Source organism: Leptopilina heterotoma, unplaced genomic scaffold (genome assembly GCF_015476425.1).
Source record: "Leptopilina heterotoma isolate Lh14 unplaced genomic scaffold, ASM1547642v1 Lhet_353, whole genome shotgun sequence".
Lineage (NCBI taxonomy): Eukaryota > Metazoa > Arthropoda > Insecta > Hymenoptera > Figitidae > Leptopilina > Leptopilina heterotoma.
The window spans coordinates 674,360-701,825 of record NW_025111035.1 but is presented as its reverse complement, the minus strand read 5'-3'; the positions used below and the strand labels follow the sequence as shown (position 1 = coordinate 701,825).

Sequence of the window (27,466 nt, the reverse complement as noted above, 5' to 3'; positions counted from 1 at the left end):
CACATTTTTCATCAATATAAACAATTTTTTATTTATAAAATATTCTGGTAAATTACCTTTTAAGTCGAACATACGTAAAAGCTCAAGCCGGGTCCGAGGGACCCGGGCTATGAAAAAAAATTTTTAATTTGCAATTTTTATGCAATATTGGATTTATTTATGGTATTTTTATCAATAACTGCCATAATAAGTGATAACATATGCTTAATACACCAGTAAATTTAATAGAACAAAAAATACAAATTAGAAAAATCTTGCTTAATAAGTATGTAGTTCGATTTATTCAAAATGACTCATTAAATTTATTAAACAAATTTTAGTTATACCTTGATTACTTTTTAATATTTAAAATTTTTTATGCAATTATATCATTAAAATTGTATTAAATATGGAAAATATGAAGCACTTTGCTATTAAATTTTATTTTTTATTGCATTAAAACATCCGGGTCCCTCGGACCCACCTTGTGCGCGCATTTCAAAAATCGAACTCGAGCCTGTGAGGGTTAATTGTACAAATTTTCGAGTTATGAATTTTCGAAATTTTTGACTTGTAATTGTAGACTTATATTCAGTAGCTTATAATTCCGAAAATATTGAGTTTAGGAAAAAGTTGTCAAAAAATGAAAGTTTTAGTTTTCTTTCCAGTTTTAAGAAATGTAAACAAAAATTTTTTTTATAAACAAATTAATTGTTTTTAACTTTGGGCCGGATTTTAAAAAATTTTTTAAAAATTTATTTATACCTTATAATATAGAGGAGAGTTTCCAAAAAGTCCCGAAATGGGCCTGATGTGTTAAATGAGTTTTAAAACATTTTCAAAAATCACTTGCAAGCATCACATGGGATATTTTTACAATTAACTTTTTAGAACTGTCTGCAGCGTATAAATTTTAATATATTTGTGTTCTTTGTTTTAAATTAAAGGGTCTACGCTGTAGACAGTTTTTAAAAGTTAATTGTAAAAAAATCCAGCGGAAACGTGAAATAAATAGTGCGAATAGCAGCACCGCACCTAGAAACCGTAAGAAATTAAGTTCCGCGATAATCATATACGTTACCGTTTGATGTAACGCATTTTTGAGAACACAAACCAAAAAAGAAGTCGCTCTTTTAATGAGTAAAGTGATTTGGAAGTGTAAAAGTAGTGTAAAATTTAAGTTTTAAAAGGTAACTTATTTTTTTCTTACTACTTTGGACATTGAAATTAATTGTCTTAGTTTAATTTAGTGATAATTTTGACTAAAAAAAAAATTGTGGTGGCTGCCATAAAAAGTTTCATGTTACCATGAGTGGACCACTGTTTATAACCATGAGTGGACTGTCTGTTTTTCCATTTTTAATGTCAGTTTAACATTTTTTAGATATAAATTGACAATAAATTAGTTTGAAAATATGATTTATGTTCTTTATTGATTTTTTTGTGATATTGATGTGATTTATGTGACAAAATTATTAAAAATGGTTTCACTTGTAAACATTGCGACACATACATGGTCTGAAGCTGCATAAGCATAAATTTTGTTTCAATATAACTCAGAAATATTAAATACATTAAAGAATTTAGAATAACTTTTACAATTTTTTAGGAGTGGTCCACTCAAGGTTACACTTTTTTCATTCCTTAAAAATTAGCTTTTTTTAAAAGTCAATTGTTTTTTCCAATAAAAAAATCAAAGCTATTATGATATAAACACTTATCTATGGATTTAAACTAAAGCTTGGAATAGAAACCTCCGATTAATTTGCTTTCATAAAGAATTTTTTAGAAAAAAAGCGTAGGCGGTCCACTCAAGGTGACATTACTATATATTATATGTTTTTTTCGAAAAAAGAATCAGCTACGATTTTTGGAAATGAAAATTTGGAATCTTGGGACGATTCCAGATAAAACTGCGTTAGCACAATTTTGACTCATTTTAGGTAAACCTAAAAGTGCTTGAAGACCACCGTGTCAAAGAACTCATAATAAAATTTATTCACGAGATAAAAGGTAGGGGAGACCGGGGCGCAATGAATAATTGTAATTTATTTAAAAATCGTAAATCGAAATAATTTCGCTCCATAGACAAGTTATTGTACTTGGTATACTGCTAGTTTGTACCAAGTTTCATTATTATTCATTCACTATTGTAGGAAATATAGTAGAAAAACTAGAATAAGTGCGCTAGTTCCTGCGGCATTCCAGCCAAGATATCTTTCGCATAGAAAAAAATATTTATAGCAAAGGAATTAGATTTAAAATTTATTAAACTAATTGTTTATATTCTTAAGAAATTTTAACAAAATTTAATAGCCTATAAAATTATAACATTTCATTAAATTTAATAATTAAAAAGAATATCAAGCATGTTTCAGTTTCTACGGCAAGCAGAATTTAAAGTTAAATAATTAAAGTAATTTTATTTTAAATGTATATCTTTATAGACAAAACTGTATCACGTATTGTTCAAACGCGCAGCAATTGACGCACTTACCCTATTTTCGACATGAGAAAGTAACTTAAAAATTTCCATATTTTCGTTCTATTTTTTTTTCTAAGATAGAGGTAGGAGAAGTATTGTATTGTTTTTTAAAATTTTGTTGAAAGTACACTGAAAATAATGATAAGGGATACTGCAAAGAATTCTATTATTGACTTAACCCCGATGGTCCTGGGTTCAATTCTCGGTAGAGGAGAGTAGAATCCAATCCCTTAGACCCAGTATCCATCGAGAAAATCAAAATAGATATTGCGGTTGGTTTTAATCGTGACCAATCGATTTCTTCTTTAAGGGAAGTGCAACATATAAGAATACACACTTTTTAATCTGCATCAATGGAATTTGCATTGCATATGGAATCATTCGGAAACCATCCGCATAGGAACTCACTTAAAAAGTCCTTGTGCGTATCCAATTATTGTAGGGGAGACCGAGGTTTAATAAAAAAAAATGTAATTTCAATGCTTAGTTTAGTTAGTAAAGACATTTTATTAATAGAAAGGAATAAAACACTCATTTGAATACCTTAATTTATTTTTCTAATTATAGGATATCACGTATACTCTCTAAAACTGAATCAGTGAAATTTGACTGATTTTCAGTGACTCTATTCTCGCGATTTGAATCAGTGAAATTTCACTGAAGATAAGTTAAAAATGATTGAAATTTCAGTTGTATTTCACTGATTGGCCAATTAAAAAATAACTTAAATTTTCAATATGCGTGACAGAAATTTCCCGTAACTTTTTAATTGGCCAATCAATGAAAAATGAAATGAAGAAAACTTTTCAAGTCATATGGGTTCCCATTTGAAAATTGGCATTAGAATCCCATTTGTGAACCCATTTGAAAATGACGTGTATTTATATAATTATAGATCCCTATACGGGACACGCCCCGACGATAAAATGTTTATTAAAATTTCCGTGCGATATAATTATTCAGGGTTATGAACTGAAAATGGAAAACTATTTTGATGCACTAAATTAGACGATATCTTAATTAAATAAATAAAAAATAATGATTAATAGTTAATTACTTAAATTAATTATTATATTTATTTGTTTATTTACTTGACATGAATTCAATGTTTTGGACATTCCTCGAAAAATTCTTAAAACTTTTATTAAAATTCTTTGAAAAAATTCAATTATATATTTTTATATTGCGATTATATTGAAATCTTTGAAAAATGTAATTGTTGTAGAACTGTAATGATATATTTATATTTTTATTTTGAAATTAAATGTTTAAAGATTTGAATAATTTTATTTAAAAATTTCAAGAAAAAAAATAATTGAATTTTGGAAGAATTTCAGTTAATATTTATTCAGTTCAACAAAAGTTAAGAAGAAAAATCATGAAAGAATGGGGTTACATGACCCATAATTGTAGTATATGTGTGTTTTCATAGAAAAACTCGAAATTTTTGCCAGTTTTGAAAAAATGCGTAACCCTTCTCCCCAGGTGCCCACAGTTTTTTACCTAGAGATGAAAATTTATATACTTATGTATTTTCGCGCGTACATCACAGGAAAAATATAGCAAAAATTATTAGTATTGATCTTTACGGTGTTTTCAGCGAAAAACTAAAATAATCTCTTTTTAAATTTTTGATAATAATTTTACCTGATGTTAGTTCTCACAATTCTTATTCTAGTGGACTGGCGTTGTTCATTTTTATTTATTTTCACGTGTAGATTACAGAAAAAATACAGCGAAAAGGATTGGAATTGATCTTTCATTTTTTCAGCTAAAAACTAGAAATTTTTTACGATTTAATAAAAAAAAAAAAAAGTTTGTACCTCCCCCTATCGCTCATAATTTTTGGCTTAGTTGACCTGCAGTTTTCATTTTTTATGTATTTTCATTGTGTAGATTTCAGGCAAATATATCGAAAATGATTGGAGTTGTTCTCAGCAAAAAATTGGTATTTTTGAGAATTCGGTCCCTGCAATAGAATGTTACTGAAGGTCGTATTTTTTGAATTAGTTTTGAGCAACTTATGTATTTTTTTCTTTCAACATCTTTATAAAACTTATTTATGAAAAAATTAATTCAAAAGCGTTATAGTAATTTTATTTTCTAGTATTTTCAACAAAAACGGACTTCATATTGGAGTCAGGTACACTACCGTCGGGAATTATCGATACGACAAATGCATAATGATATCTCGCGAACCGAATAAGATTTTTAAACTATTTTGTTTTGTAATTAAGGATGAGACTTGAATGATTACACATGTGTAATTGTTTCAAATTTTTTCTGTAATTTTTAAAAAATATTATATGCAAGAGTTTAAAAAATTTCCAAAAAAATTTTATTGTCAAATTTGTCGATTTCTGAAATCTTTGTATAAATTATAAAAAATTTCAGTTATGTATCATTAATCGTAGAATTTAATTATCTTTCGAATGGTATATTTGTTAATTTTTTGTCATTTGTATTTACAAAAAAATCGTGATGTAAAGATTGGTATGTTTTTGGACCGTGCGCGTGCAGCCGTGCCGATAATTCCCGAAGGTATAGTGTATTTTAAACCACTGTTCAGTTGTTTCTCTAAAGTAACCGAACTGTATTTTTTATCATAACCTGGTAATATTTTGTTTTATACATTTTTTATTTAATGGTTGTCATTTGCAAGAAAATGTAAACACAATTTATAAACAGTCACTATTGATAGTGTAAATATTTTATATCTCAAATGAAAAGCGCATGAAAGAGAATATGGTGAAGTTACGAAAAAAAATGCAGTTTGGTTACTTTAGAGGAACAACTGAACAGTAATGTTCTTTTAGCCGACCAACGTGAAGTGGTTAGTTTTGCACAGAGATGTCGAAAATTTGTTTATTGTTATAAAAGCTAACACAGGTAACGGAGGATTTTTAGGATGCACTAAAACTTTATTTGAGAATTTTACTTCAATTTTAAATAATAAAATGTCCAATTTTTAATGTAAGAATAATGATTCAATCAGTCAATATATCATTGGTCAATATAACGACCAATCTGAGTCAAGAAAGTTAAAGAAGCAATCTTTTTTTACGTTTCGACAGCACAAAAATTAAAAGGCACTTAAAACCTTGCTGTGTTTAGAGTGAATTGAACTCTTTAAGATATAAAAAAAGTGTCAGAACTTGACTAATTATAGGACCTAAATTGATATTTGCAGTCTGTAAGATGAAGACTATTACTATTACTATTACTATTACTATTAAAGCTTTTGGGTCTGTATAGTCACTGAAAAGTAATTTAGTTAATGATCTCTTAATTTGACAAGTACAATGTAATCTCAATGTTTTGCAAAAATACTTTATTAAACAAAAGTTAAGTATCAAATGAATTTTACTTAAAAAATAATTTATGCTGTGCTAAGTGAGTACCTCTTTTTTCATTTCTTCTTTCCTTTCACTATCACTCTCCTACTCTTTCCCAACCGCTTAGCATGTCCTTTGATTTTTGTGCCTTTAATTGGCCTGCGATATTCGGAAACATCTGCAGAACTTGCTGTGGTATTTCTTTTCGAATCCTTTTTCTTTCCTCCGAAGCCGAACTTCTTGTTCTTCATCTTCTGTTTGGCATCAGACTTGGACTGCTGAGATTTACCGTCCAGAAAACTAAGGTCCTGTCTTTTTCCCTTTCGGTACTTCTTGACTTCCTCCAACATCTGTCTCTTCTCTGCGTGCTTTTTCAAAGTAGCCTCTATTTGCATATGCTTGTTAACTTTAGATTGAGCCCTCAGTTGCCTTACTTTCTCCGAACGTTGCACTTCGAACTGTTTCTTCATCGTATTTTCTCGGACTTTCTGCATTTGCTCATCAGATTTTACCATTTCAGCAAAGTAGTCATCTGGTCTGATGGTTGGCAGTTTCAATTTACGCAGTCTTGCGATTCCCTCAATTACAGCTCCCTGGGCTTGCCTGTGGAACGTGGTTTCCCTCCGAAAGTCGTTGAGCACAGGATCCTCACTTGGGCTGAATTGAGGAAGCTTCCTGTTGCCTTTAAGCTGCTTGGCTCGTTTGATTTCTTGCTCTTGCATCTGCAAGGCCAATTCTGGTGCTAGTGGAGCGAGAGAATTAATCAAATCTAACCGCTCAATCCAAGGTAGTTTCAGTGACATTTTGCTCAATTTTTGCTTTATAAGTTTCTGGAAACACGATTAAAGTAGTATTATGTAAACTTGCAATAATTTAAAGCACAACTATTCAAAAGAGACATCAAGTAGGATTTATTAAAATTATTTATCTAATAAATGCAGAACAATACTTTACATTGACAAGAGTTTTTGTGAATTTAATGCTATGTACTTACATTATTTGTATTGTCTTGCTTTTCATTATGTACCACAGTATTTAATCCTGGTTTCAGTAGACCATTAGCAAATGCTTCTTGCAACTGAAATTATATAGATAGTGATTGTTTATGTTATGTTTTATGTGAAAATGGTGAAAATGCATAAAGTGGGATAACTCTCAATTCAAACTAATTATATGTTAAGTCTTTATTACATTTAAAATATTCCAGAAATACTACATTATTTAGGCTTTTTCTATTTCAATTCATGCGGAGCGAATAGGTTGAAAATTCTAAATCAAGTTTAATGTGATTTTTCTTGTTTTTCAGGACAAATAAAGAGACATGTATTTTTTTATTTGTCGAAAAAAAGTTTTTTTCAAGTTTTTTCGCTGATAATTTTCGCTATAATATTTTTTCAGAAAATAACAAAACTCATTATTCGGCCATTTTTCGAAAAATCAAAAAGTAACTATTTTTAAAGTAATATTTATTAATGATAAAAGTTTAAAAATTAACTTACATTTGAGTTATTTAATCTTTCTTAATGAATGATTTGCGGTTATTTTTGGAAAAATTCCCTTTTTTCATCTACCTAGTAACCACAAAATATTTTCAGAAACATAACAAATTTGAGTTTTTTTGATTCTTAAAAAATGTCCGCCATTTAGTTAATTTCCCTAATTTTTAAAATTTTCAAGTTTGCAAAGAAAAAATACCAATAACACTAGGTACTAAAATCAAGAAAAAAAATTGAAAAATATTTATTTTTGTAAAAGTTAGAAAAATTTGAAATTGAAAATAATTTGTCATCTGTTTAGCTCTAAAATCACGATACCTAGGTCGTAAAATTTTCAAATACTCATAACTCAGCGAAAAATTTTTTTTTCGACAAATAAAAAAATACGTGTCTCTTTATTTGTCCTAAAAAAACAAGAAAAATCACATTAAACTTGATTTAGAATTTTTAACCTATTCGCCCTGCATGAATTGAAATGATTGAAATATAGAAACGGCATTTAAATAAAATCTAATTTTGAAGGTTATAAAGGAATTTGCAAACCCATATTATAATTTTAATTATTATGAGATTCTATTTAAAAAAATGCATAATCGCATAAGTCCACGGTAACTAATTTATTAGAAATTATTAGAAGACACTATTAAAAATGCCTTTTTTTTAGATTTTTTTATTTAAAGAATATCCCAAACAGTATCACAAAGTCAATAGACTGATCTTTAAGAAAGAAAAAAATTTTATATCATTTCTTCTTTCAATAATATAAATATTTAAAATACCTCTTCATCCGAAGAATAAATCTCTGAGTCTGAATTGCTGCTACTCATTGTCAACTACTTATTAAATTATTCCAAACAACACTTTTCAGAAAGGTAAGAAAACTGCACAAACCATTGACACGTGCTTCAATATTCTTTTTAAAATCAGTAAAAACTTGAACCATGAACCATAAATTTCAGTGATGGTAATTCCTTCTCAAGTTCTGTTTCCGTTATGGCACGGTCACAGCTCGGCTGCCTGTGCATGCAGCCGCAACTATATAGTAAAGTTGTGTCCACAATAGCACCTTGAACGGAACTCCCATGTGAGCAGAATACGCCGACCGAAAGCAGAAAATCATGAGTGCAAAAGAGGTAGGAAGATATTGTTGTTCTTTTCACTCTCATGATTTTCTGCTTACGGTCGACGTATTTTGCTTATATGGGATCGCACCCTTAGAATTGTTTCGTTGTGGACTCAACCTTAATCTTGGATCTAATGTAGAGATACCTTAAGCCCGTCTGGCTACCCAACCTAACATTATGCTATATACAATGCTATGTACGCTATACACAATGTTTAAATAATTCTGAAATATTTTTTAGCTTTATGTGTAATAATTAATAGTGAAAAAAATGTCTCGAAGAAAAAGTGAAAATTTAAAACGTTATTCTACAGTAGGTAGATTGAGCATAAATACTACAGGGAGCCTTGACGACGATTCAAATGTATTCAATGCAAGTAAGTTTCAACCCTCACAGCACCGGGATATTCAGGATATCCCAGAGACGTCCTGGGGATATCGATTTGTTTTCGGAAGTTTGGATATCTCTGGGATATCCTAGGGACGTCCATGGATATCCAGAGGATAATCCAGGGATATCCAAACTTCCGAAAACAAATCGATATCCCCAGGACGTCTCTGGGATATCCTGAATATCCCGGTGCTGTGAGGGAAAACTTATATATTGAGAGTAACATAACAAATACTATAAAACCCCCTTTTCCAACTTTCATATTAAAACAGTAGGTACTTTAATACTTGAACGTATAAATCCGGTAAAAAGAGGATGATTGAATAGAAAATTAAAATCTTTACAAATATCGCTGAAATCTGAATCATTTTAATGCCAAACCAATGTCACTTTTCAAATTTTGTGTAAACATTTTAATCTATTTTTATAAACCTCTTCTTACCGGGAATTTTAGTTCCATTAAATTCATCTAAATTTCTGTGCCATGGAAATATTTTTGGCAAATTTGATTCCTTTATTTTCAGTCTTAAGTAAAACTGTTTCACTCTACACATGGTAAATTATTGTTTATATTATGTATATTAAAATAACACACGCTTGGATGCGTTAAAGTTTTTTTGTTTAAAGTTTATTCAAAATACTTAATAAATGAGTTTAGATTTTTTTTAAAATTAAAATGCTTCAGAAAAAAAATGGTTAAAAGTCCACAAGATTATGATCAACGAAAACATGTTTTAAATAAGTATATTATTCAAAGAGAACGCAAAAATATTGTCACAAAAATGTATAAAAAAAGAAGATTTTTATTTTTGCTTTAACAATAATTGTTGTATTTTTCTTTAAACCAATATTCGAAAACTTAAAAAAAAATTTCGTTGATCAACGTTGTGGACTTGAACTTTGTAAATGTGACCTATTTTTGACATGTTTTCAAAAAAAAATTTTCACAATTTTGCAAAGTTTGTAACTTTTTTCTGGATGCTTTAAAAAATTGTGGGTTTTGCACATATTTTAATATTCATATAACTTACCTTCTATTACAATATTACAATAAATTATTACAATAATTACAATAAACTCAGATATTCATCTATAGATTCACAAATATTAAAACTAGATTTTTTAAAAATATGCCAGCAACCACTCTCAGATTTTCAGTAGATTGACCCTTTATTTAAACTAAAAAATATAAAATCAGTCATTATAGAAACTGACCCTTTGAATTTATACAATATTTCTTCCTTAATTAAATTAAATTAAAATAAATTGCTTTCTGTACATTCCATTATTATTATCATGTGTAAATATTGTAATAATATACTTCCCTTACCCTTATTAAATCTTATTACAGAAAAGGTGTAAAAAATTAACTAAAAAATTAATTTTTTTATATGGTTTTTTAACATATTTATTACAAACAGCAGAAAAAATATTGCTGTTTCTTATAACTAATTCAAGTCTTCTAAAATATATGCGTGAAAGATTTTGAAAGAAAAAAGAGGTTAACTCGTTAACACCTTTTTCAGATTTTGACGATTTTGTCACAAATGGGGGTTAGAAACGAATTGAATACTTCTTATTTGTAATTTAAAGAAGATCGAACAATTATTTTCTTAAATGTTAGATGATCCTGTTTTCTACAATCGAATGGGACAGTTCAAGCGCTCCTTAGATGCCACTCATACAGAATCAAGTCATTTTGACTCGGAGTCACTAGTATCAGCGGGAACACCTCCCAAAAATTGGCACAAGAACTTGGATAAATTTAATAAAACATTAATGCATTCTCCTGCAAAGCGTAATCCTCATCATTTAAATACAGGTAAGACATTTTTAACTTTGTACTATATTATTGTATTCTCCAAATTTATTTGAAATTCTTTCTATTCAATTATTTTAAATATTTAAAAAGCAAAGTTTATCACTTTTTCTTGAGAAGTCTGTAAAAGTCAAAAATTTTGTATATTAGTCCGTAAAGACACCCCACACTTTAAGCTTCTTTTAAAAGGTTTCTATTTGACGTAAAGTCAATTATGAGTAGTGAATTTTATTTGTTTTTTAGTAAGGAAAACAATGATATAATTCATATTTTGATAAATTAAAAGAGTTTTGATAGCAAAACTGTCAACAAAAAAAAAAAAAAAATTGCAAAATTGCAAAATTGCAAAATGACTTTTTCTACAAAAAACGTTCTAGTTTCTTAAAAATTGACTAATTTAAAAAATATTTTTGATTTTTAAAGTTCAATAGATACAATTTTAAGAAAAAAAAAATTAGTTTTTGTATTACTTAAAAAACATAATTATTTGAACTACTAAAGTGAAAGAAATTAAAGACAATTGGCGAATAGTGAAAATCATAAAAATGAACTATAAAATGGACTTTAACAATTAATATAAATTTACTAAAAATAGTGTTATAAATTCAAAAGTTTACAAACTTAATATATCTGAATATATTAACAATAAAATTTATAACTTATGAAGTGATTCTGTAAATTAATATTAAATCAAAGTTTTAATTAACAATTTTAAATGCATCTAAAATATGTTAAGACATTATTAACAATATAGAATTTATATTTTTAATTTTACTGTCATTTACCACATTTTTTTGTTTTAGAATTTAATCTCTGACTGTAGAGAGAGCACAGAAATTTTTAATACCTAAATCTTAACTCAAATTTTATAAGTAGTTACAAATACAAAATGTCTAGATTTTTCATAAAAATAGAATTTTTGTATAAAAATGTTCCTTTTTTATAAAATACATCTTTTTCATGCATAACCTATTAATTTATACTTTATCAGATGATTTTAACTGATTTAAAATTATTTTTTAAAAAAATTTAAATTTACTTATTTTGATAATTTTTGTAACGCTAGGGAGTAACTGGGGTGTTCAGACACCCCACTCGTATTTTAACAGGAGATAGAGCTCTTCCTAAAGCAAAACTTTTGGCGGCACTACAGCTGTCAACAGCCTAAAACTTTCAAGTATTGTACTTGATGTTTTTTTTAATAAAATAAAATTTCTCATTTTAGGACAAGTTGCAGAGCAAACTGGAAGAGAAATGTTTGCGTCGAACAAGTCCCCATCCGAAGAGGAGTCCCTGAACAAAACCAAAAATTCAGAATTGACTGACTTGGACAAATCTACTACTCTTAATTATTCAGAAGAACTCCTCAAGAAACGCAAACCACGAACTTTACAAAAACTTGGGAACATTGAAAGTAAATCGACAGATGTTTTTAAGAAATTCTTTGATGATGACAGCTCAAGCGATGCGCCTAAAGGGAAACAAGCTTCCTTGGAAATTTCAAACAGAAGGAGATTAAATGAAAGAAGCAAGTCGAAAAATTCAGAAACGACAGACTCGGACAAAAGCGTTGAATTCGATTATTCAGAAAAGCTCCTTAAGAAACGCAAACCAAGAACTTTACAGAAATTTGGAAACGTTGTAAGTAAATCAACAGAAAGTGTTTTTAAGAAATTCTTTGATGATGATGATGATGATGATGATGATGATAGTTTAAACGATAAGTCTAGAGAGAAACAAGATTCCATGGAAATTTCAAGCAGAAGAAGAAATACCTCCAACGAAAGTGCAAACGCGTCTCAAACTGAAGCAATTATATCAGTGAGTCGGAAGAGAAAGTTAGAAGGTCTTGAAACAAGTCACAATTCATCACTCACCAAGAAAAGGAGCTCAGCGGGATCTGAAAAAAGTGTTAATCTGTCACATAGTCCAACTATGTCGTTAAAGTATATAGAAAAAAGTGAAACGTTTACACAACCTCAGAAAGAGAAGTTAAGGGAGCTTTTAAATGAAAGTATCAGTAAAGCAAGATTTGGTAAAAATGAATCAACAGCAAGTCGGAAAGTATTGATCTCTCCTCCTATTGAAGGCGATAAATCAACCACCGAAATTGTTCAAGATTCAAATTTACAGTCGAAAAGTATCTCCAGACATTCACAAAAAAGCACTCATGTTCAAAATAAAAGTGCAGGAAAAAGGAGTTTTGTCATTAATGAACAAAGTGCTGTTGACAATTCAGAATCAGAAATTGACGTGGAATCGAGAAATGAACAAACTTTAAAGGGTGATGCGTTACAAAAAATTGCTCAACTTGATAATCTTCATGTGTTGAATGCTTCTCAAAGCGAGGAGTTGGTGAACAATAGACACAGTATTTCCGACAGCAATATTAAATTAAAATCTCCGAGGAGAAGTTCTCGTTTGAACAAAAGTGTTGAGTTCGAAAGGCAGTTTATATCCAGCCACTTGAGTAATAATTTCATTGAGGAGCCTCAATTTGAATCGACGAGGAAATTAGACTCGAATCAATACAGGCCAAGTCCAAGGAAACGAGAAGCTATTAGGAAATCAAGATCGAGTGGCATCCAAGTTGTTGATGAAGGTTCAGAGATTAAGCCAAGTGCAGCAGTGCAAAGTGAAAAAACAGTGTCTCTTAATAACTCCAAGACTCTAAATCGAGATGTTAGCGATGAGAAAGAGGCATCTAATTACAATATCCAAGTTACTACTTCTAATTCTAGTCCTAAAAGTAGTACGTCGAGAAAGAGCGATGCAGTGAATAATTGGCCAAAATCAAACTCGAAGACAATTGGAGATGACCATTCCGAAAAGTCTCTTACAATTAGCTTATCTGAGGAAGGAAGCTTTCGTGCAAGTGTATCATCTAGAGAGGGATCTGTTGAGGAATTCCCTCACAACAGCAGTCAACGATTGTCGTCAAGCTTCAAGAGGAGCCCTCAAAAGAGTTGTGCGCCGGCAAGTGCCAATAAAAGTATCCAAGACACAGAGCATCGATCCCAAAAACCAAAAATTATCAGTTCTCAAATTGTAAATCCCAACGATATTGACTTGAACAAACTGAGAGGAAATTACAAAGAATCGCAGACTGAGGAGAGTGTTGAGGGCAACCTCGAGAGATCCGGCAGAAATTTCAAGACTTTTTCGAAACGTCCTCGCGTATCAACAATTGAGGAAGAGTTCAGCCTGATGCATGGAGTTGAAGACGATCAAGTTCCATCCACTTCCGACGGTCGAACCGGCAATTCTCGAAATCGTACCACCCTTGTAAGCAATAATGTAAGCAATACGCTCAAGTCCACAACGCAGCACAATTCTTCCCTGAAGAGTCTGCGAAAAACATTAGAAAGCGAAGAAGACAGCGAATATAGCGATAATCCTTTGATAACCTATTATCAAGATGATGAAATTAATAAGGAAGAGAGTCCTACTTCTTCACCAGCTGCTGACACAAGCAACAAGCAAAACAAGGAGAATGTTCCAGAACCAAATAAAGTTGAGAAAAATAAAAATATCAAAGACTTTGTTGAATCAAGAACTAGAGAAAGTTTAGCTACTTCAACAAAATCAGTTGCGAAACTCAATACGGATAATAGTGAGTTAATGACTGTTTCAGAAGTGATGAACGATAAGAAGAAATGGGAAGAATTCTATAAAAGATTGTCAGAAAATAAAAGGCAGACACAAAAGAGATTGGATGCAGCAGCGGCAGCGGCAGCGGCAGCTAGGCTCAAAGTTGAGGCCCAGAAGAAGACTGTCAAGCCAATTAAAGAAAAGAAACCACCAAAACCTGTTCATCCTGCTTATCTGGTGAATGGAAAAGTTTACAAGCAACCAAAACTTCCTAGGCCGATGCCTTGGGCCACAGACAGACTGTACGACTACATCTCGAAAAAGATAGAACCAAAATATGCCATCAGAACGAGAATAGAATCCGGCAATATTGTTAATCATTTGGCTGCAGTTGTTAAGAAAACCTTGAAAGCAAAGTTGTTCAAAAATTATGCGGAGGAGCTTGGAAACCTGAAGAAACACATGGCTGAAGCAGGACTCATTGTTACTGACAAGGATTTCATAGATTTTTGCACCGAGTACCTGCCAATCGCCTTTCGAATGAAGGCGACGCCAATGTTGCTTCCCGGCAACAAAATGAACATGCCTTACGATTGGTCAAAACTTTACACTCCTATAGAATATTAATAACTTTACAACACTTTATATGGTAAATGAAAAGGCTAAATTATCAAAATTATTGCACAAATGTATAAGCAAATTGTTGAAAGGCATTTATTACACTTACACTTTTACATTACATTCACAAATTTCTTTCGTTAAATTATCATTAGAATTCATGCAAAAAATTAAACTACATTTATCATAATATATTTTGCGCTTCAGTAAGTGTTAATATTTATTTTTCTATAATGATTTTATAAGAAGAGAAAATGTTTCTATTTTTATAGTTACCCAAAGTGTTCCAATTATTATCTATAATTAATTTTATATAAAAATTAATTATTTTCATAAGAAATAAAATAATTAACAAACAGTAAAATGTTTTTAATGGAATATTTCATATTCTGTTTGTATTACGAGTTATTTGTATTTAATATACATATCTCAAGTCAAACGTGGATTTATATATGTTAAATAAATTATTAAAATAAAAATTTGTTTTTGCTTTTGTGAAAAATCAACTGTCTCGTTACTAAAACACATAAGAAAGTTTCCTTCTAATACTAACCGTCTATTAACCGGGAATAAGCCAGGAATTTTATGCCAAACAGGACATTTTTTCACCGAATTAAAAAAAGTTTCATTATTTTAATTTGTTTTTAAAAAATCGCTTTTTATTTCAATTTTTATAGATATTTATACTGTTTGATCTCAGTTTGAATTAGTTAAAAATAATTAATTGGATAGTAAAAAATCAGTCACTGATTCAACTTTTTAACAAATCGAATTTTCAAAGTATTTTAATTTAATAATTGATAATAATCACTATTACAAATATGTAGTTGAAGAAACTGATGAATTTGCTGCGTGTAAAAAGAAAGAAAATCTTTAAAAACACGAAGGTTCTCCAAGTCTGAAAACTATATTGGAACTCAATGTACAATATTGTGGTAAATGTGACGCGTCGCGAAAAAAGGAGCTTAAACCTGCCTGCCTGCCTGCCTGTGCAAACAGCGCAGCTGCAATTGGTATAAAAAAAATTGTGAGAGAAAAACATTTAACGGTGTTGGAACAAAATAAATTTTTACAAATGTCTTTCAGAACTCATGCTTCATTTGAAATGGATTATATATTATATATCACAATTCAAACAATTTTCTCAATATTTAAAAAAAAACATCTGGAATTTAGAATGCTTGTACTTTCATTTTCGTTCAAGAAATTAAAAATTGAATCATAAATAGAATGATAGGAAGTAAACTAGATGCACACAAGTGAAACATAAATAAACGAATGTTATAGAAAAACATCGACAGACAACTGTGGACAACTGTCTGATTCTTTTCAAGAAGTTACGACTTTTTTAGTTACGTTTTCATAAACGATAAACATTCCTTTCAAAAATAAAGTTGAACGTTGTAAAATTTTTTCGTCAGATTTACTTTCTTAAATTTTGACACATAGTTTATTTCAAAACAAAAATCACAACATAACTTACAATATTTTGCTCCTTACATCCCTTTCTTCGCCAAGAGTCACAAATACTTGATTATATTTTCAGGAGTAAGCAATAAATTGTGTTTTATTTTTCATTTTTATAATAAATTCTTCTTTATTTTTAGTATCAATTTTACCTAAATGCAATTGAAAAATATATTTTTAAGAGCTAATTTTTTCCAGATTAACTCTTTACATTCGCACTTGAGAAAAAATGTTTAAAACATGCCATTATTGAAAATTAAAAAATTTATTTATTTTTAAAAAGGTTATTCTTATAGCTGAGAAATGCTGAAAGAAAGATTAAAATTCTTTGTTTCTGAAATGCATCCTCCACAAGTTTTTACTCAATTTCGTTAACCATAGAACTTGTCATTCAGACTGAGCAGTTACACAATTTTTGGTAATATTTCAATTACTGAGTTGGCAGTTGCCTAAAACAGTCCCCACTGAAACAAAAGTGGAAATTCAGTTTTCCCTAAAGCCAATAATTTTCTAAAAGGAAAAATCAAACCTAAATTATCAGGGCCACAGTTGACACATTTAAATAAAGATTTTGCACCACTCAAGAATAATCCAATCCTGAGGGAGTCAATTTTTGCCAGTAGTTAATGAAAGCTACGCTTGCCTCCTCTGGTCAAGAATCATTTTCTTGAAAACAGCAACCAAACAAATAACTTCCGCTATGGAAAATAGATTTGCAGGATATTTCACAAATAAACCGCTCCAAGTGCCAGTGCCAGGGCCAATCCTTGGTCATCTTAATGCGATGGGTACGCAGTGAAAGATATGGGTGATAAAGAATTCACAATAACATATCCTCCTTTACCGAACGCCATCATTGGTATTATTGGAGGATACCATTCAAGAACGTATGCGAATACTTGTTGAGCAAGAACTTGAAGCATTTTGTACTTGAAAATTTGTGAATCTTCTATTCAGCAAGCAGTGGAATACGAAGAGTTCACATTAAAAATGATTAATATAAAAGCTTCAATTAATTATACATAATTGATTGAATTACCCTAGATGAATACTTTTGACACTTTTTACAACAGCCGATTTGGCAGTAAATAAAAATATATACTGTAACAGATTTGTAAAGTCTTTGTCTAGCAGTAAAATACTTGATGTATTTTAGAATCCACTCAATGAATTATTCCTATTATTAATAATTAATTTAATATCACGGTTAAACAGACCATCTTCTTTGGACCAACATTTTGATATCTCTGTAAACTAGCCTCGACAGCAACTGAAAAATATAATAAAAATATATACATAATTTTAATTTGAACGTGAAATAACGTGATGACTGAACAACTTTAGAACTTACAAACAGCGCCAAGACGTCGGCAGCCATAAGCATGTAGAAAACATTGTGCCATCCGTAATAGCTGGAGACAAGGCCAGCCAGTAGTGGCCCAATTGCGGCGCCTACGCTGCCCGTTCCGTCAATAATGGAGGTGACGGTTGCGAGAGCCTTCGCGTTGTTGCCCAAACTGGAATGTGTGCCTAGCTCAGCGGACACTGCGGTCGTTATAAGGGCGTAGGGTCCGTTCACTAAAAATCCTGCCGTGAGTAATAACAATACATTCACGCCGAAACTGACTGTGCCCAAATAGTCGTAAATAAAGAGCTGAAAAGTTGGAATACAAAACGTTTATTATGTAGTTGCTTCATCATTTTTTGCCTAAGAAATTTCAAACGATAGAGAATCTTTTTTGTAATTTAATTCAACGCTCTGAAATATATTCTCCATAAAATTACAACCTGTTTAATTACCTAGTGTTTCAAGACACTTTATCGAATAAACATTTAATAAGAAAGTTCTCTCACTAGTCCTGAGATTGAGGATTTGAAACATTTCTTCTATGGAAGCGTTCACAAATGATGACCATGATGACATGCACTTTTTTTATATTTCAGGCAATTTTGCGGTCTTTTGCATGAGAAAAATACATTGTATCGCACGTTTAGTAGAAACACTCAAAAAACGTGACATCATTTGTGAACGTTTCCCATCGTACAATGGCATAACCATAACCACAAAGTAGTATACTCTCTAAATCTGAATTAGTAGAATTCTACTAAGAAATAGTAAAATTTGACTAATTTTTAGTAGTTTTCATGGACGACTTTTCCCCTTTTTAATTAGTAGAATATTACTAATTCTTAGTAAAATTTTACTAATATTTTAGTAGAAATTCACTAATTAAAAGTCACTCATTTCACTAAATGAATTAGTAAGACTGTTTTATCGACTATTAATAAAACAGTTCTACTAATTGTTAGTAGAATTCTACTAATCAATTAGTAAAATTTACTATTTGTTAGTAATATATTACTAAATCATTTGGTGGACGACTTTTCACCATTTCATTAGTAACTTTCTACTAATTCAGATTTAGAGAGTAAGAAACTTGCCTAATAATCGCTTTCTCTCCACAGTATTTTAAGAGGCTTCGCTCTTAAACTACTGATGGCTTTTTTATACTACTTCTCGGACTACTTACTGTAGGCACTGCAAGAGCAAGCATCACAGCACAGGTTAGAGCACTCATGCCAGAATAGTCCGACAGCATACCAGCTGCAATGGCCCCAAAAACTCCTCCAATGTCAAATACAGTTGAAATGTTGGCACTTTCTTTTGCATTGTAAGTTGCTGTAAAATAATTTATAAGTCATCAACTAAAGCATATTCACATAATATAACCTAGTTCATTTGTCGGGTCGAATTGTCGTTTAACCCTCCATCCGTCGCATGATGAGGACTTTCCTCACCCAGTTTCTTTTTTTATTTATAACTGCTAAAATACAAAAAATTATAATTCCATATTTTCAGTACCTTTCACAGCACACTTCTTCTTCTTCTTCTTCTTCTTTATATAATTATATTTTTATTTTTTTGTTATTGAAAATGGAAGTTAATTTTACTGCCAATAGGTTTCATAGAAATTCTAATGAACATTCCTAAAATATTTGGCATTTTATAACAATTTTGGACTAATTTATGATGGTGAGCAGTTTGCTCTCCTGCGACGACGGATATAGAGGGTTAAGTTTAAACCTAAAGCTTACTCTTGTACCCTTGTACTAAAGGTTTAGAGACAATTAAAATAAATCGCGTCTTTTCTAGCTTACTTTTGCTACTTAAAGTAGGAATTCTCCTAGGATTGCCAGTGACTATCCCTTTTCTAACTTATTTACTTATGCGTTTTAAAAGTACTCCACAATGCAATGTTCTTCCATTATCTATATCTATTAGAGCTGTTCATTATACATATATAAACATATCCGTGAATTTAAGCAATAAACAGAGGAAAATGGAAAAACGAGTTGGGGTACGATTACACGGCTTTTGGAATCGCCTTTCTCTTTTCTACGACAGATTGGCATAAGTTTGTCTCACTCTAAATTTTCTTACTTTTTGTAGATTGAGACACACTTATGCCAAGCTAATGTTACATACATTAGCGTCATTTTTTCTGCTGGTCGTTCCCCTTGAAGTGGTTTTTGTTATTAAATTGTATGTATATACCCAAGCCAAACAAGAAAAAATCTTTCATTTATCTACAATATTAAAAAGTCAAGGCAAAATGAAGTTTTCAAATTTTTATAATTTTAAATCCTATTGCAAATAATTAATGGAAATTTAATTTTTTATACATTTAACAATCAAAATTCTTTTTTAATTTAACAAAAACATGACATTTGACTTTAATGAAGCATGCGCTAAGAGATTATTTATTATTTATTTTTGAGAAATAAGAAAAACACAGAACGCAATTTTCGATTTTAAATCGACTGTAAAACTTGTGTCCTTCATTAATAATTATTCAACAGATTTAATAATCATTTTATCATGACTTCGGTGTAAATTAATGTTTAAAAAATTAATATTTGAAGTAATTGAAATACTAACATGAAGCAGCAATGTAGAGTGGTAACCAGTAGAGAAATGTGTAACTAACAAGTTTAGCAAAGAATAAGGAAAAGGAATATTCGAGAACTCCTGGAATATTGATTGCTCCTAGAAATCCTATGGGTATGTCATTTTTTGCATGTCTATTGATACATAGCATAGGACTCGTTTCCGTCCGTAGATTTTCCACTTCCTTTAAAAATAATTACTCGTTAGAATAATAATATTAAAATTCACCATAATAAAAATAGGTACTAAATTAAAAACAGCATAGAAATATATTTTATTTTGAATGTAAATAACTTATGAGTAACGTACTCTGAAGAAAGCTACCCAAGCAGCATTTAACATGTCTACAGTTTGCAGAGAAAGTGCTTACAATTATTATAATAAAACAATATTTCATTTCAAAAGAATAATGAAAAATCTATTATGAGTAACTTGTAATTTTTTGTTGCTCAGATACCTATCTCCAGAGCATACTATAAATATCCATATCTTAATGCAGCGTTACCACAGTAAATTGGTAAAATATTTTGCTGTCTGAAAAATTAACAACGCTCCTAACGCGAAAGAACATTAGCCACTGTGGGTGTCTGAAAAATAAATTATTACATAACCCCTGCCTACATATGGCATTTTGACCTTCGACGACTAAAGAAACTTTGGAGGTGGATCTACGTGATCTACACGGAGAAAACTGGAGGGTCAAAATATTGATGTTCAACCCAACTATTGTGATAGTTCAGTAGTCCTGATTTTATTTTTTGGTAGTCAAGAGAACTCTCCTTGTATATCTGTTTTGTTCAAGAAGACTAGAGACTATAAAGTGCCAACACATGCTTAACTGTATACACTGTATCTGTGTTCTTGAGTTAGTGTTTGTTTTTCGTCAGCTGTTGCAAATGACAGATAAAATATGTATATAGTTACGCATGTGTCGTCCTGTCTCTACACTCAGAGACCTTTTGGACTGTAGCGGAGCAACGTGTGTGACAGCAGCTCCACTATGGTTGTGGTGCGCTGCGATACAATTTTGGACGCGTGACTGTCCAAAATGTGGGTGAGCAGCTCACCAAAGTAGTGTTGTTGAACAACTTTTAGACAGTCACGCGCTCAAAATTGCACTGAATTGAACCGCAGCAACCCAAAAGTCTTGTATGACTTGTGTGACTATATTTAAATTTTAAAGTGTTGTTTACCCTGAAATATAGTTAATCGACACTCTAGGTAGTTTCTTCAAACCTCTATTCTTCTCCGTGTACTAGGTGTCCATGCCTATTATATGTACACTACAAAGCCCACGTAATTTAACTAGCGCTAAAAGTGCGGTGGTAATGCATAGTATTAAGTGATACAATAAGGGTTATAATAGTGACAACAATAGTGATGCTCTATTTCTATAAAAAAAATTAAAAACAAAATAATAGTCGTGTGCAAAAAAACCAAAAGTTTAATCGAGTACGTTCGAGTTGAACCGAACTTAATCAGTTTGAGCTGAAGTCGATCTATATAAAAAGCTCGTCGCATATGTTTTAATTAGTAAATTGAAAACTCATTTACTAATTACTTTATTGATTCAGTATACCGCATAAATTTGAAATTTTCTACTTATTAATAGTTTTTTGAGCAATTGAAAAGCTCGAATTCAATCGAGTACTCGATTTCACTCGATACATCTTTTTATCTAGCTATATACGAGCTTTTTGCTCAATTGAAGGGCTACATAAAATAAGGGGACGAACGCGAGGCTTGGAAGGGATAATACCAGTCGGGTAGCAGTGACAGGCCTTGAGCCGCTCGCTGCTACCTGACTGATATTATCCCTTTCAACCATGCGTTCGTCCCCTTATTTTATGTAGCCCTTCAATTCAAGTTGAAATGCAAAAATTATTTTTATTTAAACGCCAACAAGTGTTCGACATTATTGCTGTTAAATTATAAAAAAATTGATCAACATGCACTTACATGAAAATCGCTGTGTTGGTGCCAGCCACGCCGATAAGCCACATTCTAGGTATAGAAAATGATGTTTTCTACGTTAGTGTGAAGCATGCTGTATGCACAGAGTAGCATAAGGAGACCGAACAGTAAAACACTTTTAAGCTCTTCGCAGAGCACTGCCATGATGAACAATAAGAAGACGGAAAAAATTTGGTGTATCAGACGTTCCTACCAATTGCTAACTTTTATAAGGAATTTGTATAGATTAATGTTTGTCAGTCAGCAGAAAGTGTAAAACCGAGCAGAAGCAGAATCTCATGAGTGCAAGAGAAATAGTCAGATATTCCTGACTTTTTCACTCTCATGAAATCCTACTTTCGGTTTTACGCTTACTGCTTACATGGGATCGCGTCCTGAGATTAGAAAAATTTGACAAAATTATGAAGGCAAGTTCCCGCAACAAATAAAAATTTGTTAAAAGTCATTTAAAAGTCATTTAAGAAGAAGAAATGTGTATGTCGTTCGGTTTTCTTACACTACTCCATGGCTATGTGCATAGAGCAACCCACATACATAATATGCTCAATATATAGAAGGTGCACTGATAAAAGCTGTTATGTGTCTGTTATGTATCATAATACCAAATTAAATATAATCACAAGAATTTTTTAATTACTACAAATGATGCGGTTGCATGAAATATTTAAATTATTCATTGAAGAGTAACTGGCAATTTCCAAGTGAAAAGAAGAATATTTACGGCTCTATTTCAAAATTGATTTCTAACTTTGGGAAATTTCTGTTATTGCTGACAATTAGTCCCACTTTCAGAAAACACAACAAAAAGTAAGCTTTTTCAAAACTAAAATTGCCAGCAACCCCTACAAAAATTAGTAACAATGTGTATTAAAAATACCTCAGTCTACTTTACGTTCAACTTGAAAATTTGACAAGTCGTACTTTAGCTATCTAATATAAAACTATTTTAAAATTAAAAACCCATACAGCGCATTGTATTTCAACAAGATTCACAGAATTTTTCAGTAAAAGATTTACGACATTTAAGGTATTAGTCGCGCTGCTGGCTCCGGCCAAAAGTTTACCGGGCCGCTTACAAGAGTGGGTCAGTGAGAGTGAGAGAGAAAGTTTAACTCCCCAATCTATTCGTTCGTATGAAATTTCATATAATTTAACTATTTTTTTACCTTTCTGTCAATATATTTATAGTTTGGTGCGGTCAAAAAAGGTCATGTTTTTTTTATGCATTTGTTTCATCTAATTGAATACTTTGGCAGTTTTATTTCAAAATCTGACGATTAGTTATCATATGTATAAATAATTATTTAACAAATTTAATACATGCATTGAGTACTCTCTCCATGCAAAACGTTTGAACTTTGAATTCATTTTTTGAAGCTTTGAAACGGTCAAAATTAATGAAATTGGTCTCATTCTGTAGATAAATACTTGAGGAATAAGTATGCAAAATTTGAAAAAAATCTGACGAAAACCATTTTACGCGACTTATACCTTAAACACGTCAGAATTTTTGTCACTGAAAATAAAAAATGGACCAATCTTTGTTATTCTATTAACAGACGCGCTTCACAGTGGAGAAAAAAGTCCACCTTTTGGACAAAAATATACTGACAACTCAAATCTTAACCGATTTTAATATTTTTTTTTTTTAAATACTCAAGAAGGTTTGGTCTATGAAGCACAACTGCGGTAAATTGAATAAATAAATATTAAATTTAATAGGACATTGCATTGTTATCATAAGATTTTTGTTCAAAGAGGTGCACTTTTTTCCCACAGTGAGCTTGCGCATAAAGAAATATGAAACAATGGACGCAATAGCGATATTTTCAGCTGCTGAGTATTATGCTTGTAATAATAACCAACAATAATAATCTATGTGCAAATCATTAATAGGGTCAAGAGGGAAAAGAACACAATCAATCTAGCACTGAAAAGTTCGATGAGCTTCTTGAAAGTTTGTATTAAAAGTGAAAATTTATAAGTGCACTAATCAATTTTCTATGGTAAAGCTCTTTCTATCCTGCAACTTTTCTGAAGCTTAGAAACTACCCAAGTATACTAAAGAAATACACGAATTTTCTTTTTAAAACAAATTAAAAAATTCAGGTTTCGTTGCGATTTCAGCACATACCTCATCAATATTTCGTGTTTCTTCATCTCCACCACTACTTTCATCTGAACTTCCAGGTGTTTCAATTTTTCTATATCCCAGTGGTCCAGGTGTTGAGTAGCCAACATTTTCTGGATGAGGCACTAAAAATAAGAAAATGAGAAAGCCACAAATTCCCATTATGGCTCCAGGAACTATGAAGCTTAAGCCCCAATCACTTTGGACATAGTAAGCTGCAATCAAAGTGCCTAAAATATTCCCTAAAGAGGTGTGTGAATTCCAAATTCCAAATATCAATCCACGATTTCCTCTTCCAAACCAGTTTCCAACAACTGTAACAACGCCTGGCCAGCCAGTTGTTTGGCATATTCCACCAAATGTCTGAAACGCATGTTTCAGATTCAAGTCTCTTAATTTCAAAAGTTTTGGCAATTTTCAACATTTCCAAAGTATTTCCGTCACTTTGCTTTACATGATATTTTTGAGAAAACAAATTTTGCGATTTTGCGGTTACAACCATGTGACCGGGAATAACAAAAGTTTGGTAATATTAGAAATTAAAGACTTATTCTTCAGGCTGTTTAAATTTAAAATAGGTATTCATCACGTGAAACCTACCTGGACCAGAATCAAATAAGAAAGACTATGTATATTATATGATCTTGCTATTCCAAATAAGTAAGATGCAATTCCGGATGTAAGCATTCCCAGAGCCAAAAAATAACGTAGATTTACCCTTTCAGCAATAAAGCCACTGAAAATTTAAAAAATTGAATTTTTAATCTTGTCTCTGAAATTTCAGAGTCAACTGTTGATAAAATAATTGATTTACTTAATTAAATCGAATTACAATAATAAAAATGAATTTAATTACCTAAGGAACATCGCACCAGCATATGCAAATAAAAATGCTGAATCGAGTGTTCCAAGTAATGCCGATGAATCGTGAGTATCTGCAAAATACGGAAATCACTGTGTACATACTATGTTGTGAAAAATTAATTTAAAAAACTTATTTTTGCAACCATTTGGAAGAAAACTGTATTGGGTATATTTTTTTATAATGTAAAAAATTGCATTACTAAAAACACACTTTTTTGAACACGTGTCATCAATTTTGCAAGTTGGATGTTGTTGTTGTTGTGTTTATTATAACATTTTTTGTTTTGAAGCGGGAAAGCCTTGCCAAAACAATTGACGAGCAGTTGCTATGTCTGCAATAGAGCAGCTTACGGTAAATAGATAAGTATTTCAAGGAATCCATGAGTAATGATTCTGTCAATTAGAATTTAAGATTCTTGTTTTTAATAAACTACCAAGAGAATAGTATACGAATCCAGGGTTGCCACGCTTCTGCTCTTTTCAAATTTCCTGACTTTCCCAGGTTTTCCAGGTTTTTAAAACTACATTTATATTTTACCCGTTTTACCAAATTAAATAACTACCTAATTTCCAGACAAAATTTTGACTTTCCCCTGATTCTAAAGAACTTTATTTTTAAATAAATATTTAATCACTATTATTTTTTCATAGAAATTAATAGTTTCAAAAGTTTTAAACTTTTGGAAATCTTTATTCAATAACATATAAGAATATTATTATAAAACATGAATTTTAAAATGTGTAAATAAATTTCACCATGAAAAAAAAATTCTTCAAAAAAAAATTTGTCAGGGAAATTGACAAATTGAAACTTGTGACCACCCCGAGTTAGTAATAAAGGAGCGCGAATTTCAATCACACGGGTTTACAAGAAAAATTTAAAAAATTCTATGATCCGATGAGAAATTCCATGAGATTTCCATGAATCAAAGTGAAATCCCATAACAATTCCATGATTTCCATGACTTGTAGAAACCCTGTCATCCCTCATCAGAAAACTGTTTATATTCTCTTGTTTTCTTAAAAATTAAAACAAATGTTAATAGAAATAGATTTTAACAATAACTTGTTATCTCGATCAATTAATTAAGACATTATAAAAGAGAAACAAGACTTTATAATTTTTGATTAAGTGACATTTTTGTATTATTACTTTTTTCATAAACAAAATGTAAAAGTATATGATTAAAGAATGTTGTGTGTGTGACTTTTAATGACGATATAACTTTGTTATTAAAATTTAATCTTGAAACAATTACTCATAGATAATGATAAGAAAGGTTAAATGTGACATTTTCAGAATTAAAAAATTATTTTATATAAAACTAAAAATTCTTAGCTGGAAAATACAGATTGTAGTTTGAAAATGGACTAGATTGTAATTTAAAAAGAATATTTTATAAACATTTAAACAATAACAGGCAGATAAGTTGAAACTCGCCCCCAAAACTTTTGCAACTTTATTGAAAAGAAAAATATATATTATTAAAAGTAACTCACCAAAAGGGGCCCAATCACACCAAGTGTCTCGATTGCTAGAATTTACAGGGAAATTAGGTGGTGGAGATAAGTTACTGCAATTGACAGTCAGTACATTTTTAACGACAGAGATTGGCTTTCTGTTCAAGTGGTAGCACATGTAGGATAGAAAGGTGAGCACCAAAACAGCGCCTTGGTTCCACAACAAACGTGTTGACTGATGACAAGGGCAACATCTGCTCGTAATCTTCGAGACAATGTGTGCACCAAACGGAACATCTTTTGTTCTGGACATATTATGCGAAACAAATTACTTATCCTGTTTGTTATTGTAAACACAAGCTGTTGTGTATATTTATGCAATTATGACAGCTGCAAATAATCAAATTGATTAAATATTATAACTTCCGCCATAAAACTTAATCACGAATGTCTAAAACTATTCTCATTATGAAAATTTAATATTTCTCACGAACAACTGTACGATTGAATAGAAATGATAAATATACAATATAAACGTCAAAGGACAAAGGACAACACATTCTTAACCTATTAACACATAAGGCCAACATTATGGAGAGTCCACAACTCCACAAAAAGCACTTGCACACACTTCACTTTTAAGAAGATAAGGCTATTCAAGTTGGGTGGGGGAAAATTCAAGATGGATGCTAACTGGTGCACAAACATTGTATAGAAAGTGTATATATGGGATAGAGTCTAATTTTTTAAATATCTCGCTTAAACGAAATTTTTAACCATAAG

The 27,466-nt window shown here is 30.8% G+C and overlaps 4 protein-coding genes across 6 annotated transcripts in view; 1 reads left to right on the top strand and 3 right to left on the bottom strand.

Moving 5' to 3' along the window:
* Positions 1–6,001, bottom strand: part of LOC122505386 (scavenger receptor class B member 1-like) — a 32,945-nt gene extending 26,944 nt beyond the window's left edge. Inside the window, exon 1 of the mRNA XM_043616953.1 lies at positions 5,866–6,001. The gene's annotated coding sequence lies outside the window, so the exon portion shown is untranslated. The remainder of the gene's footprint in view (positions 1–5,865) is intronic.
* LOC122505392 (probable rRNA-processing protein EBP2 homolog) lies at positions 5,781–8,269 on the bottom strand. The gene is made up of 3 exons (XM_043616969.1): positions 8,075–8,269; positions 6,794–6,877; positions 5,781–6,629 (listed from the first exon to the last, which is right to left on the bottom strand). The coding sequence occupies exons 1-3, from the start codon at positions 8,120–8,122 to the stop codon at positions 5,874–5,876; spliced, it is 888 nt and encodes a 295-aa protein (XP_043472904.1). The 5' UTR covers positions 8,123–8,269; the 3' UTR covers positions 5,781–5,873.
* Positions 8,270–8,585: 316 nt separating this feature from the next.
* On the top strand, positions 8,586–14,923 carry LOC122505379 (uncharacterized protein DDB_G0287625-like). Its single transcript, XM_043616936.1, has 3 exons — positions 8,586–8,795; positions 10,434–10,631; positions 11,854–14,923. The coding sequence occupies exons 1-3, from the start codon at positions 8,690–8,692 to the stop codon at positions 14,844–14,846; spliced, it is 3,297 nt and encodes a 1,098-aa protein (XP_043472871.1). The 5' UTR covers positions 8,586–8,689; the 3' UTR covers positions 14,847–14,923.
* A 2,442-nt stretch (positions 14,924–17,365) lies between these two features.
* On the bottom strand, positions 17,366–27,266 carry LOC122505387 (glucose-6-phosphate exchanger SLC37A2). Of its 3 annotated transcripts, XM_043616955.1 has the most exons (10): positions 27,251–27,266; positions 26,723–27,073; positions 25,215–25,293; positions 24,959–25,094; positions 24,362–24,721; positions 22,213–22,257; positions 20,245–20,437; positions 18,836–18,984; positions 17,656–17,958; positions 17,366–17,574 (listed from the first exon to the last, which is right to left on the bottom strand). In XM_043616955.1, exons 2-10 carry the CDS (start codon positions 26,994–26,996, stop codon positions 17,512–17,514), a joined length of 1,602 nt encoding a protein of 533 aa, XP_043472890.1. In that variant the 5' UTR covers positions 26,997–27,073; positions 27,251–27,266; the 3' UTR covers positions 17,366–17,511. The 3 variants fall into 3 exon arrangements, with proteins under 3 accessions (XP_043472890.1, XP_043472889.1, XP_043472892.1); XM_043616954.1 differs by lacking the exon at positions 27,251–27,266 and having other exon boundaries at positions 26,723–27,244; XM_043616957.1 differs by lacking the exons at positions 22,213–22,257; positions 27,251–27,266 and having other exon boundaries at positions 26,723–27,244.
* Positions 27,267–27,466: the final 200 nt, after the last annotated feature.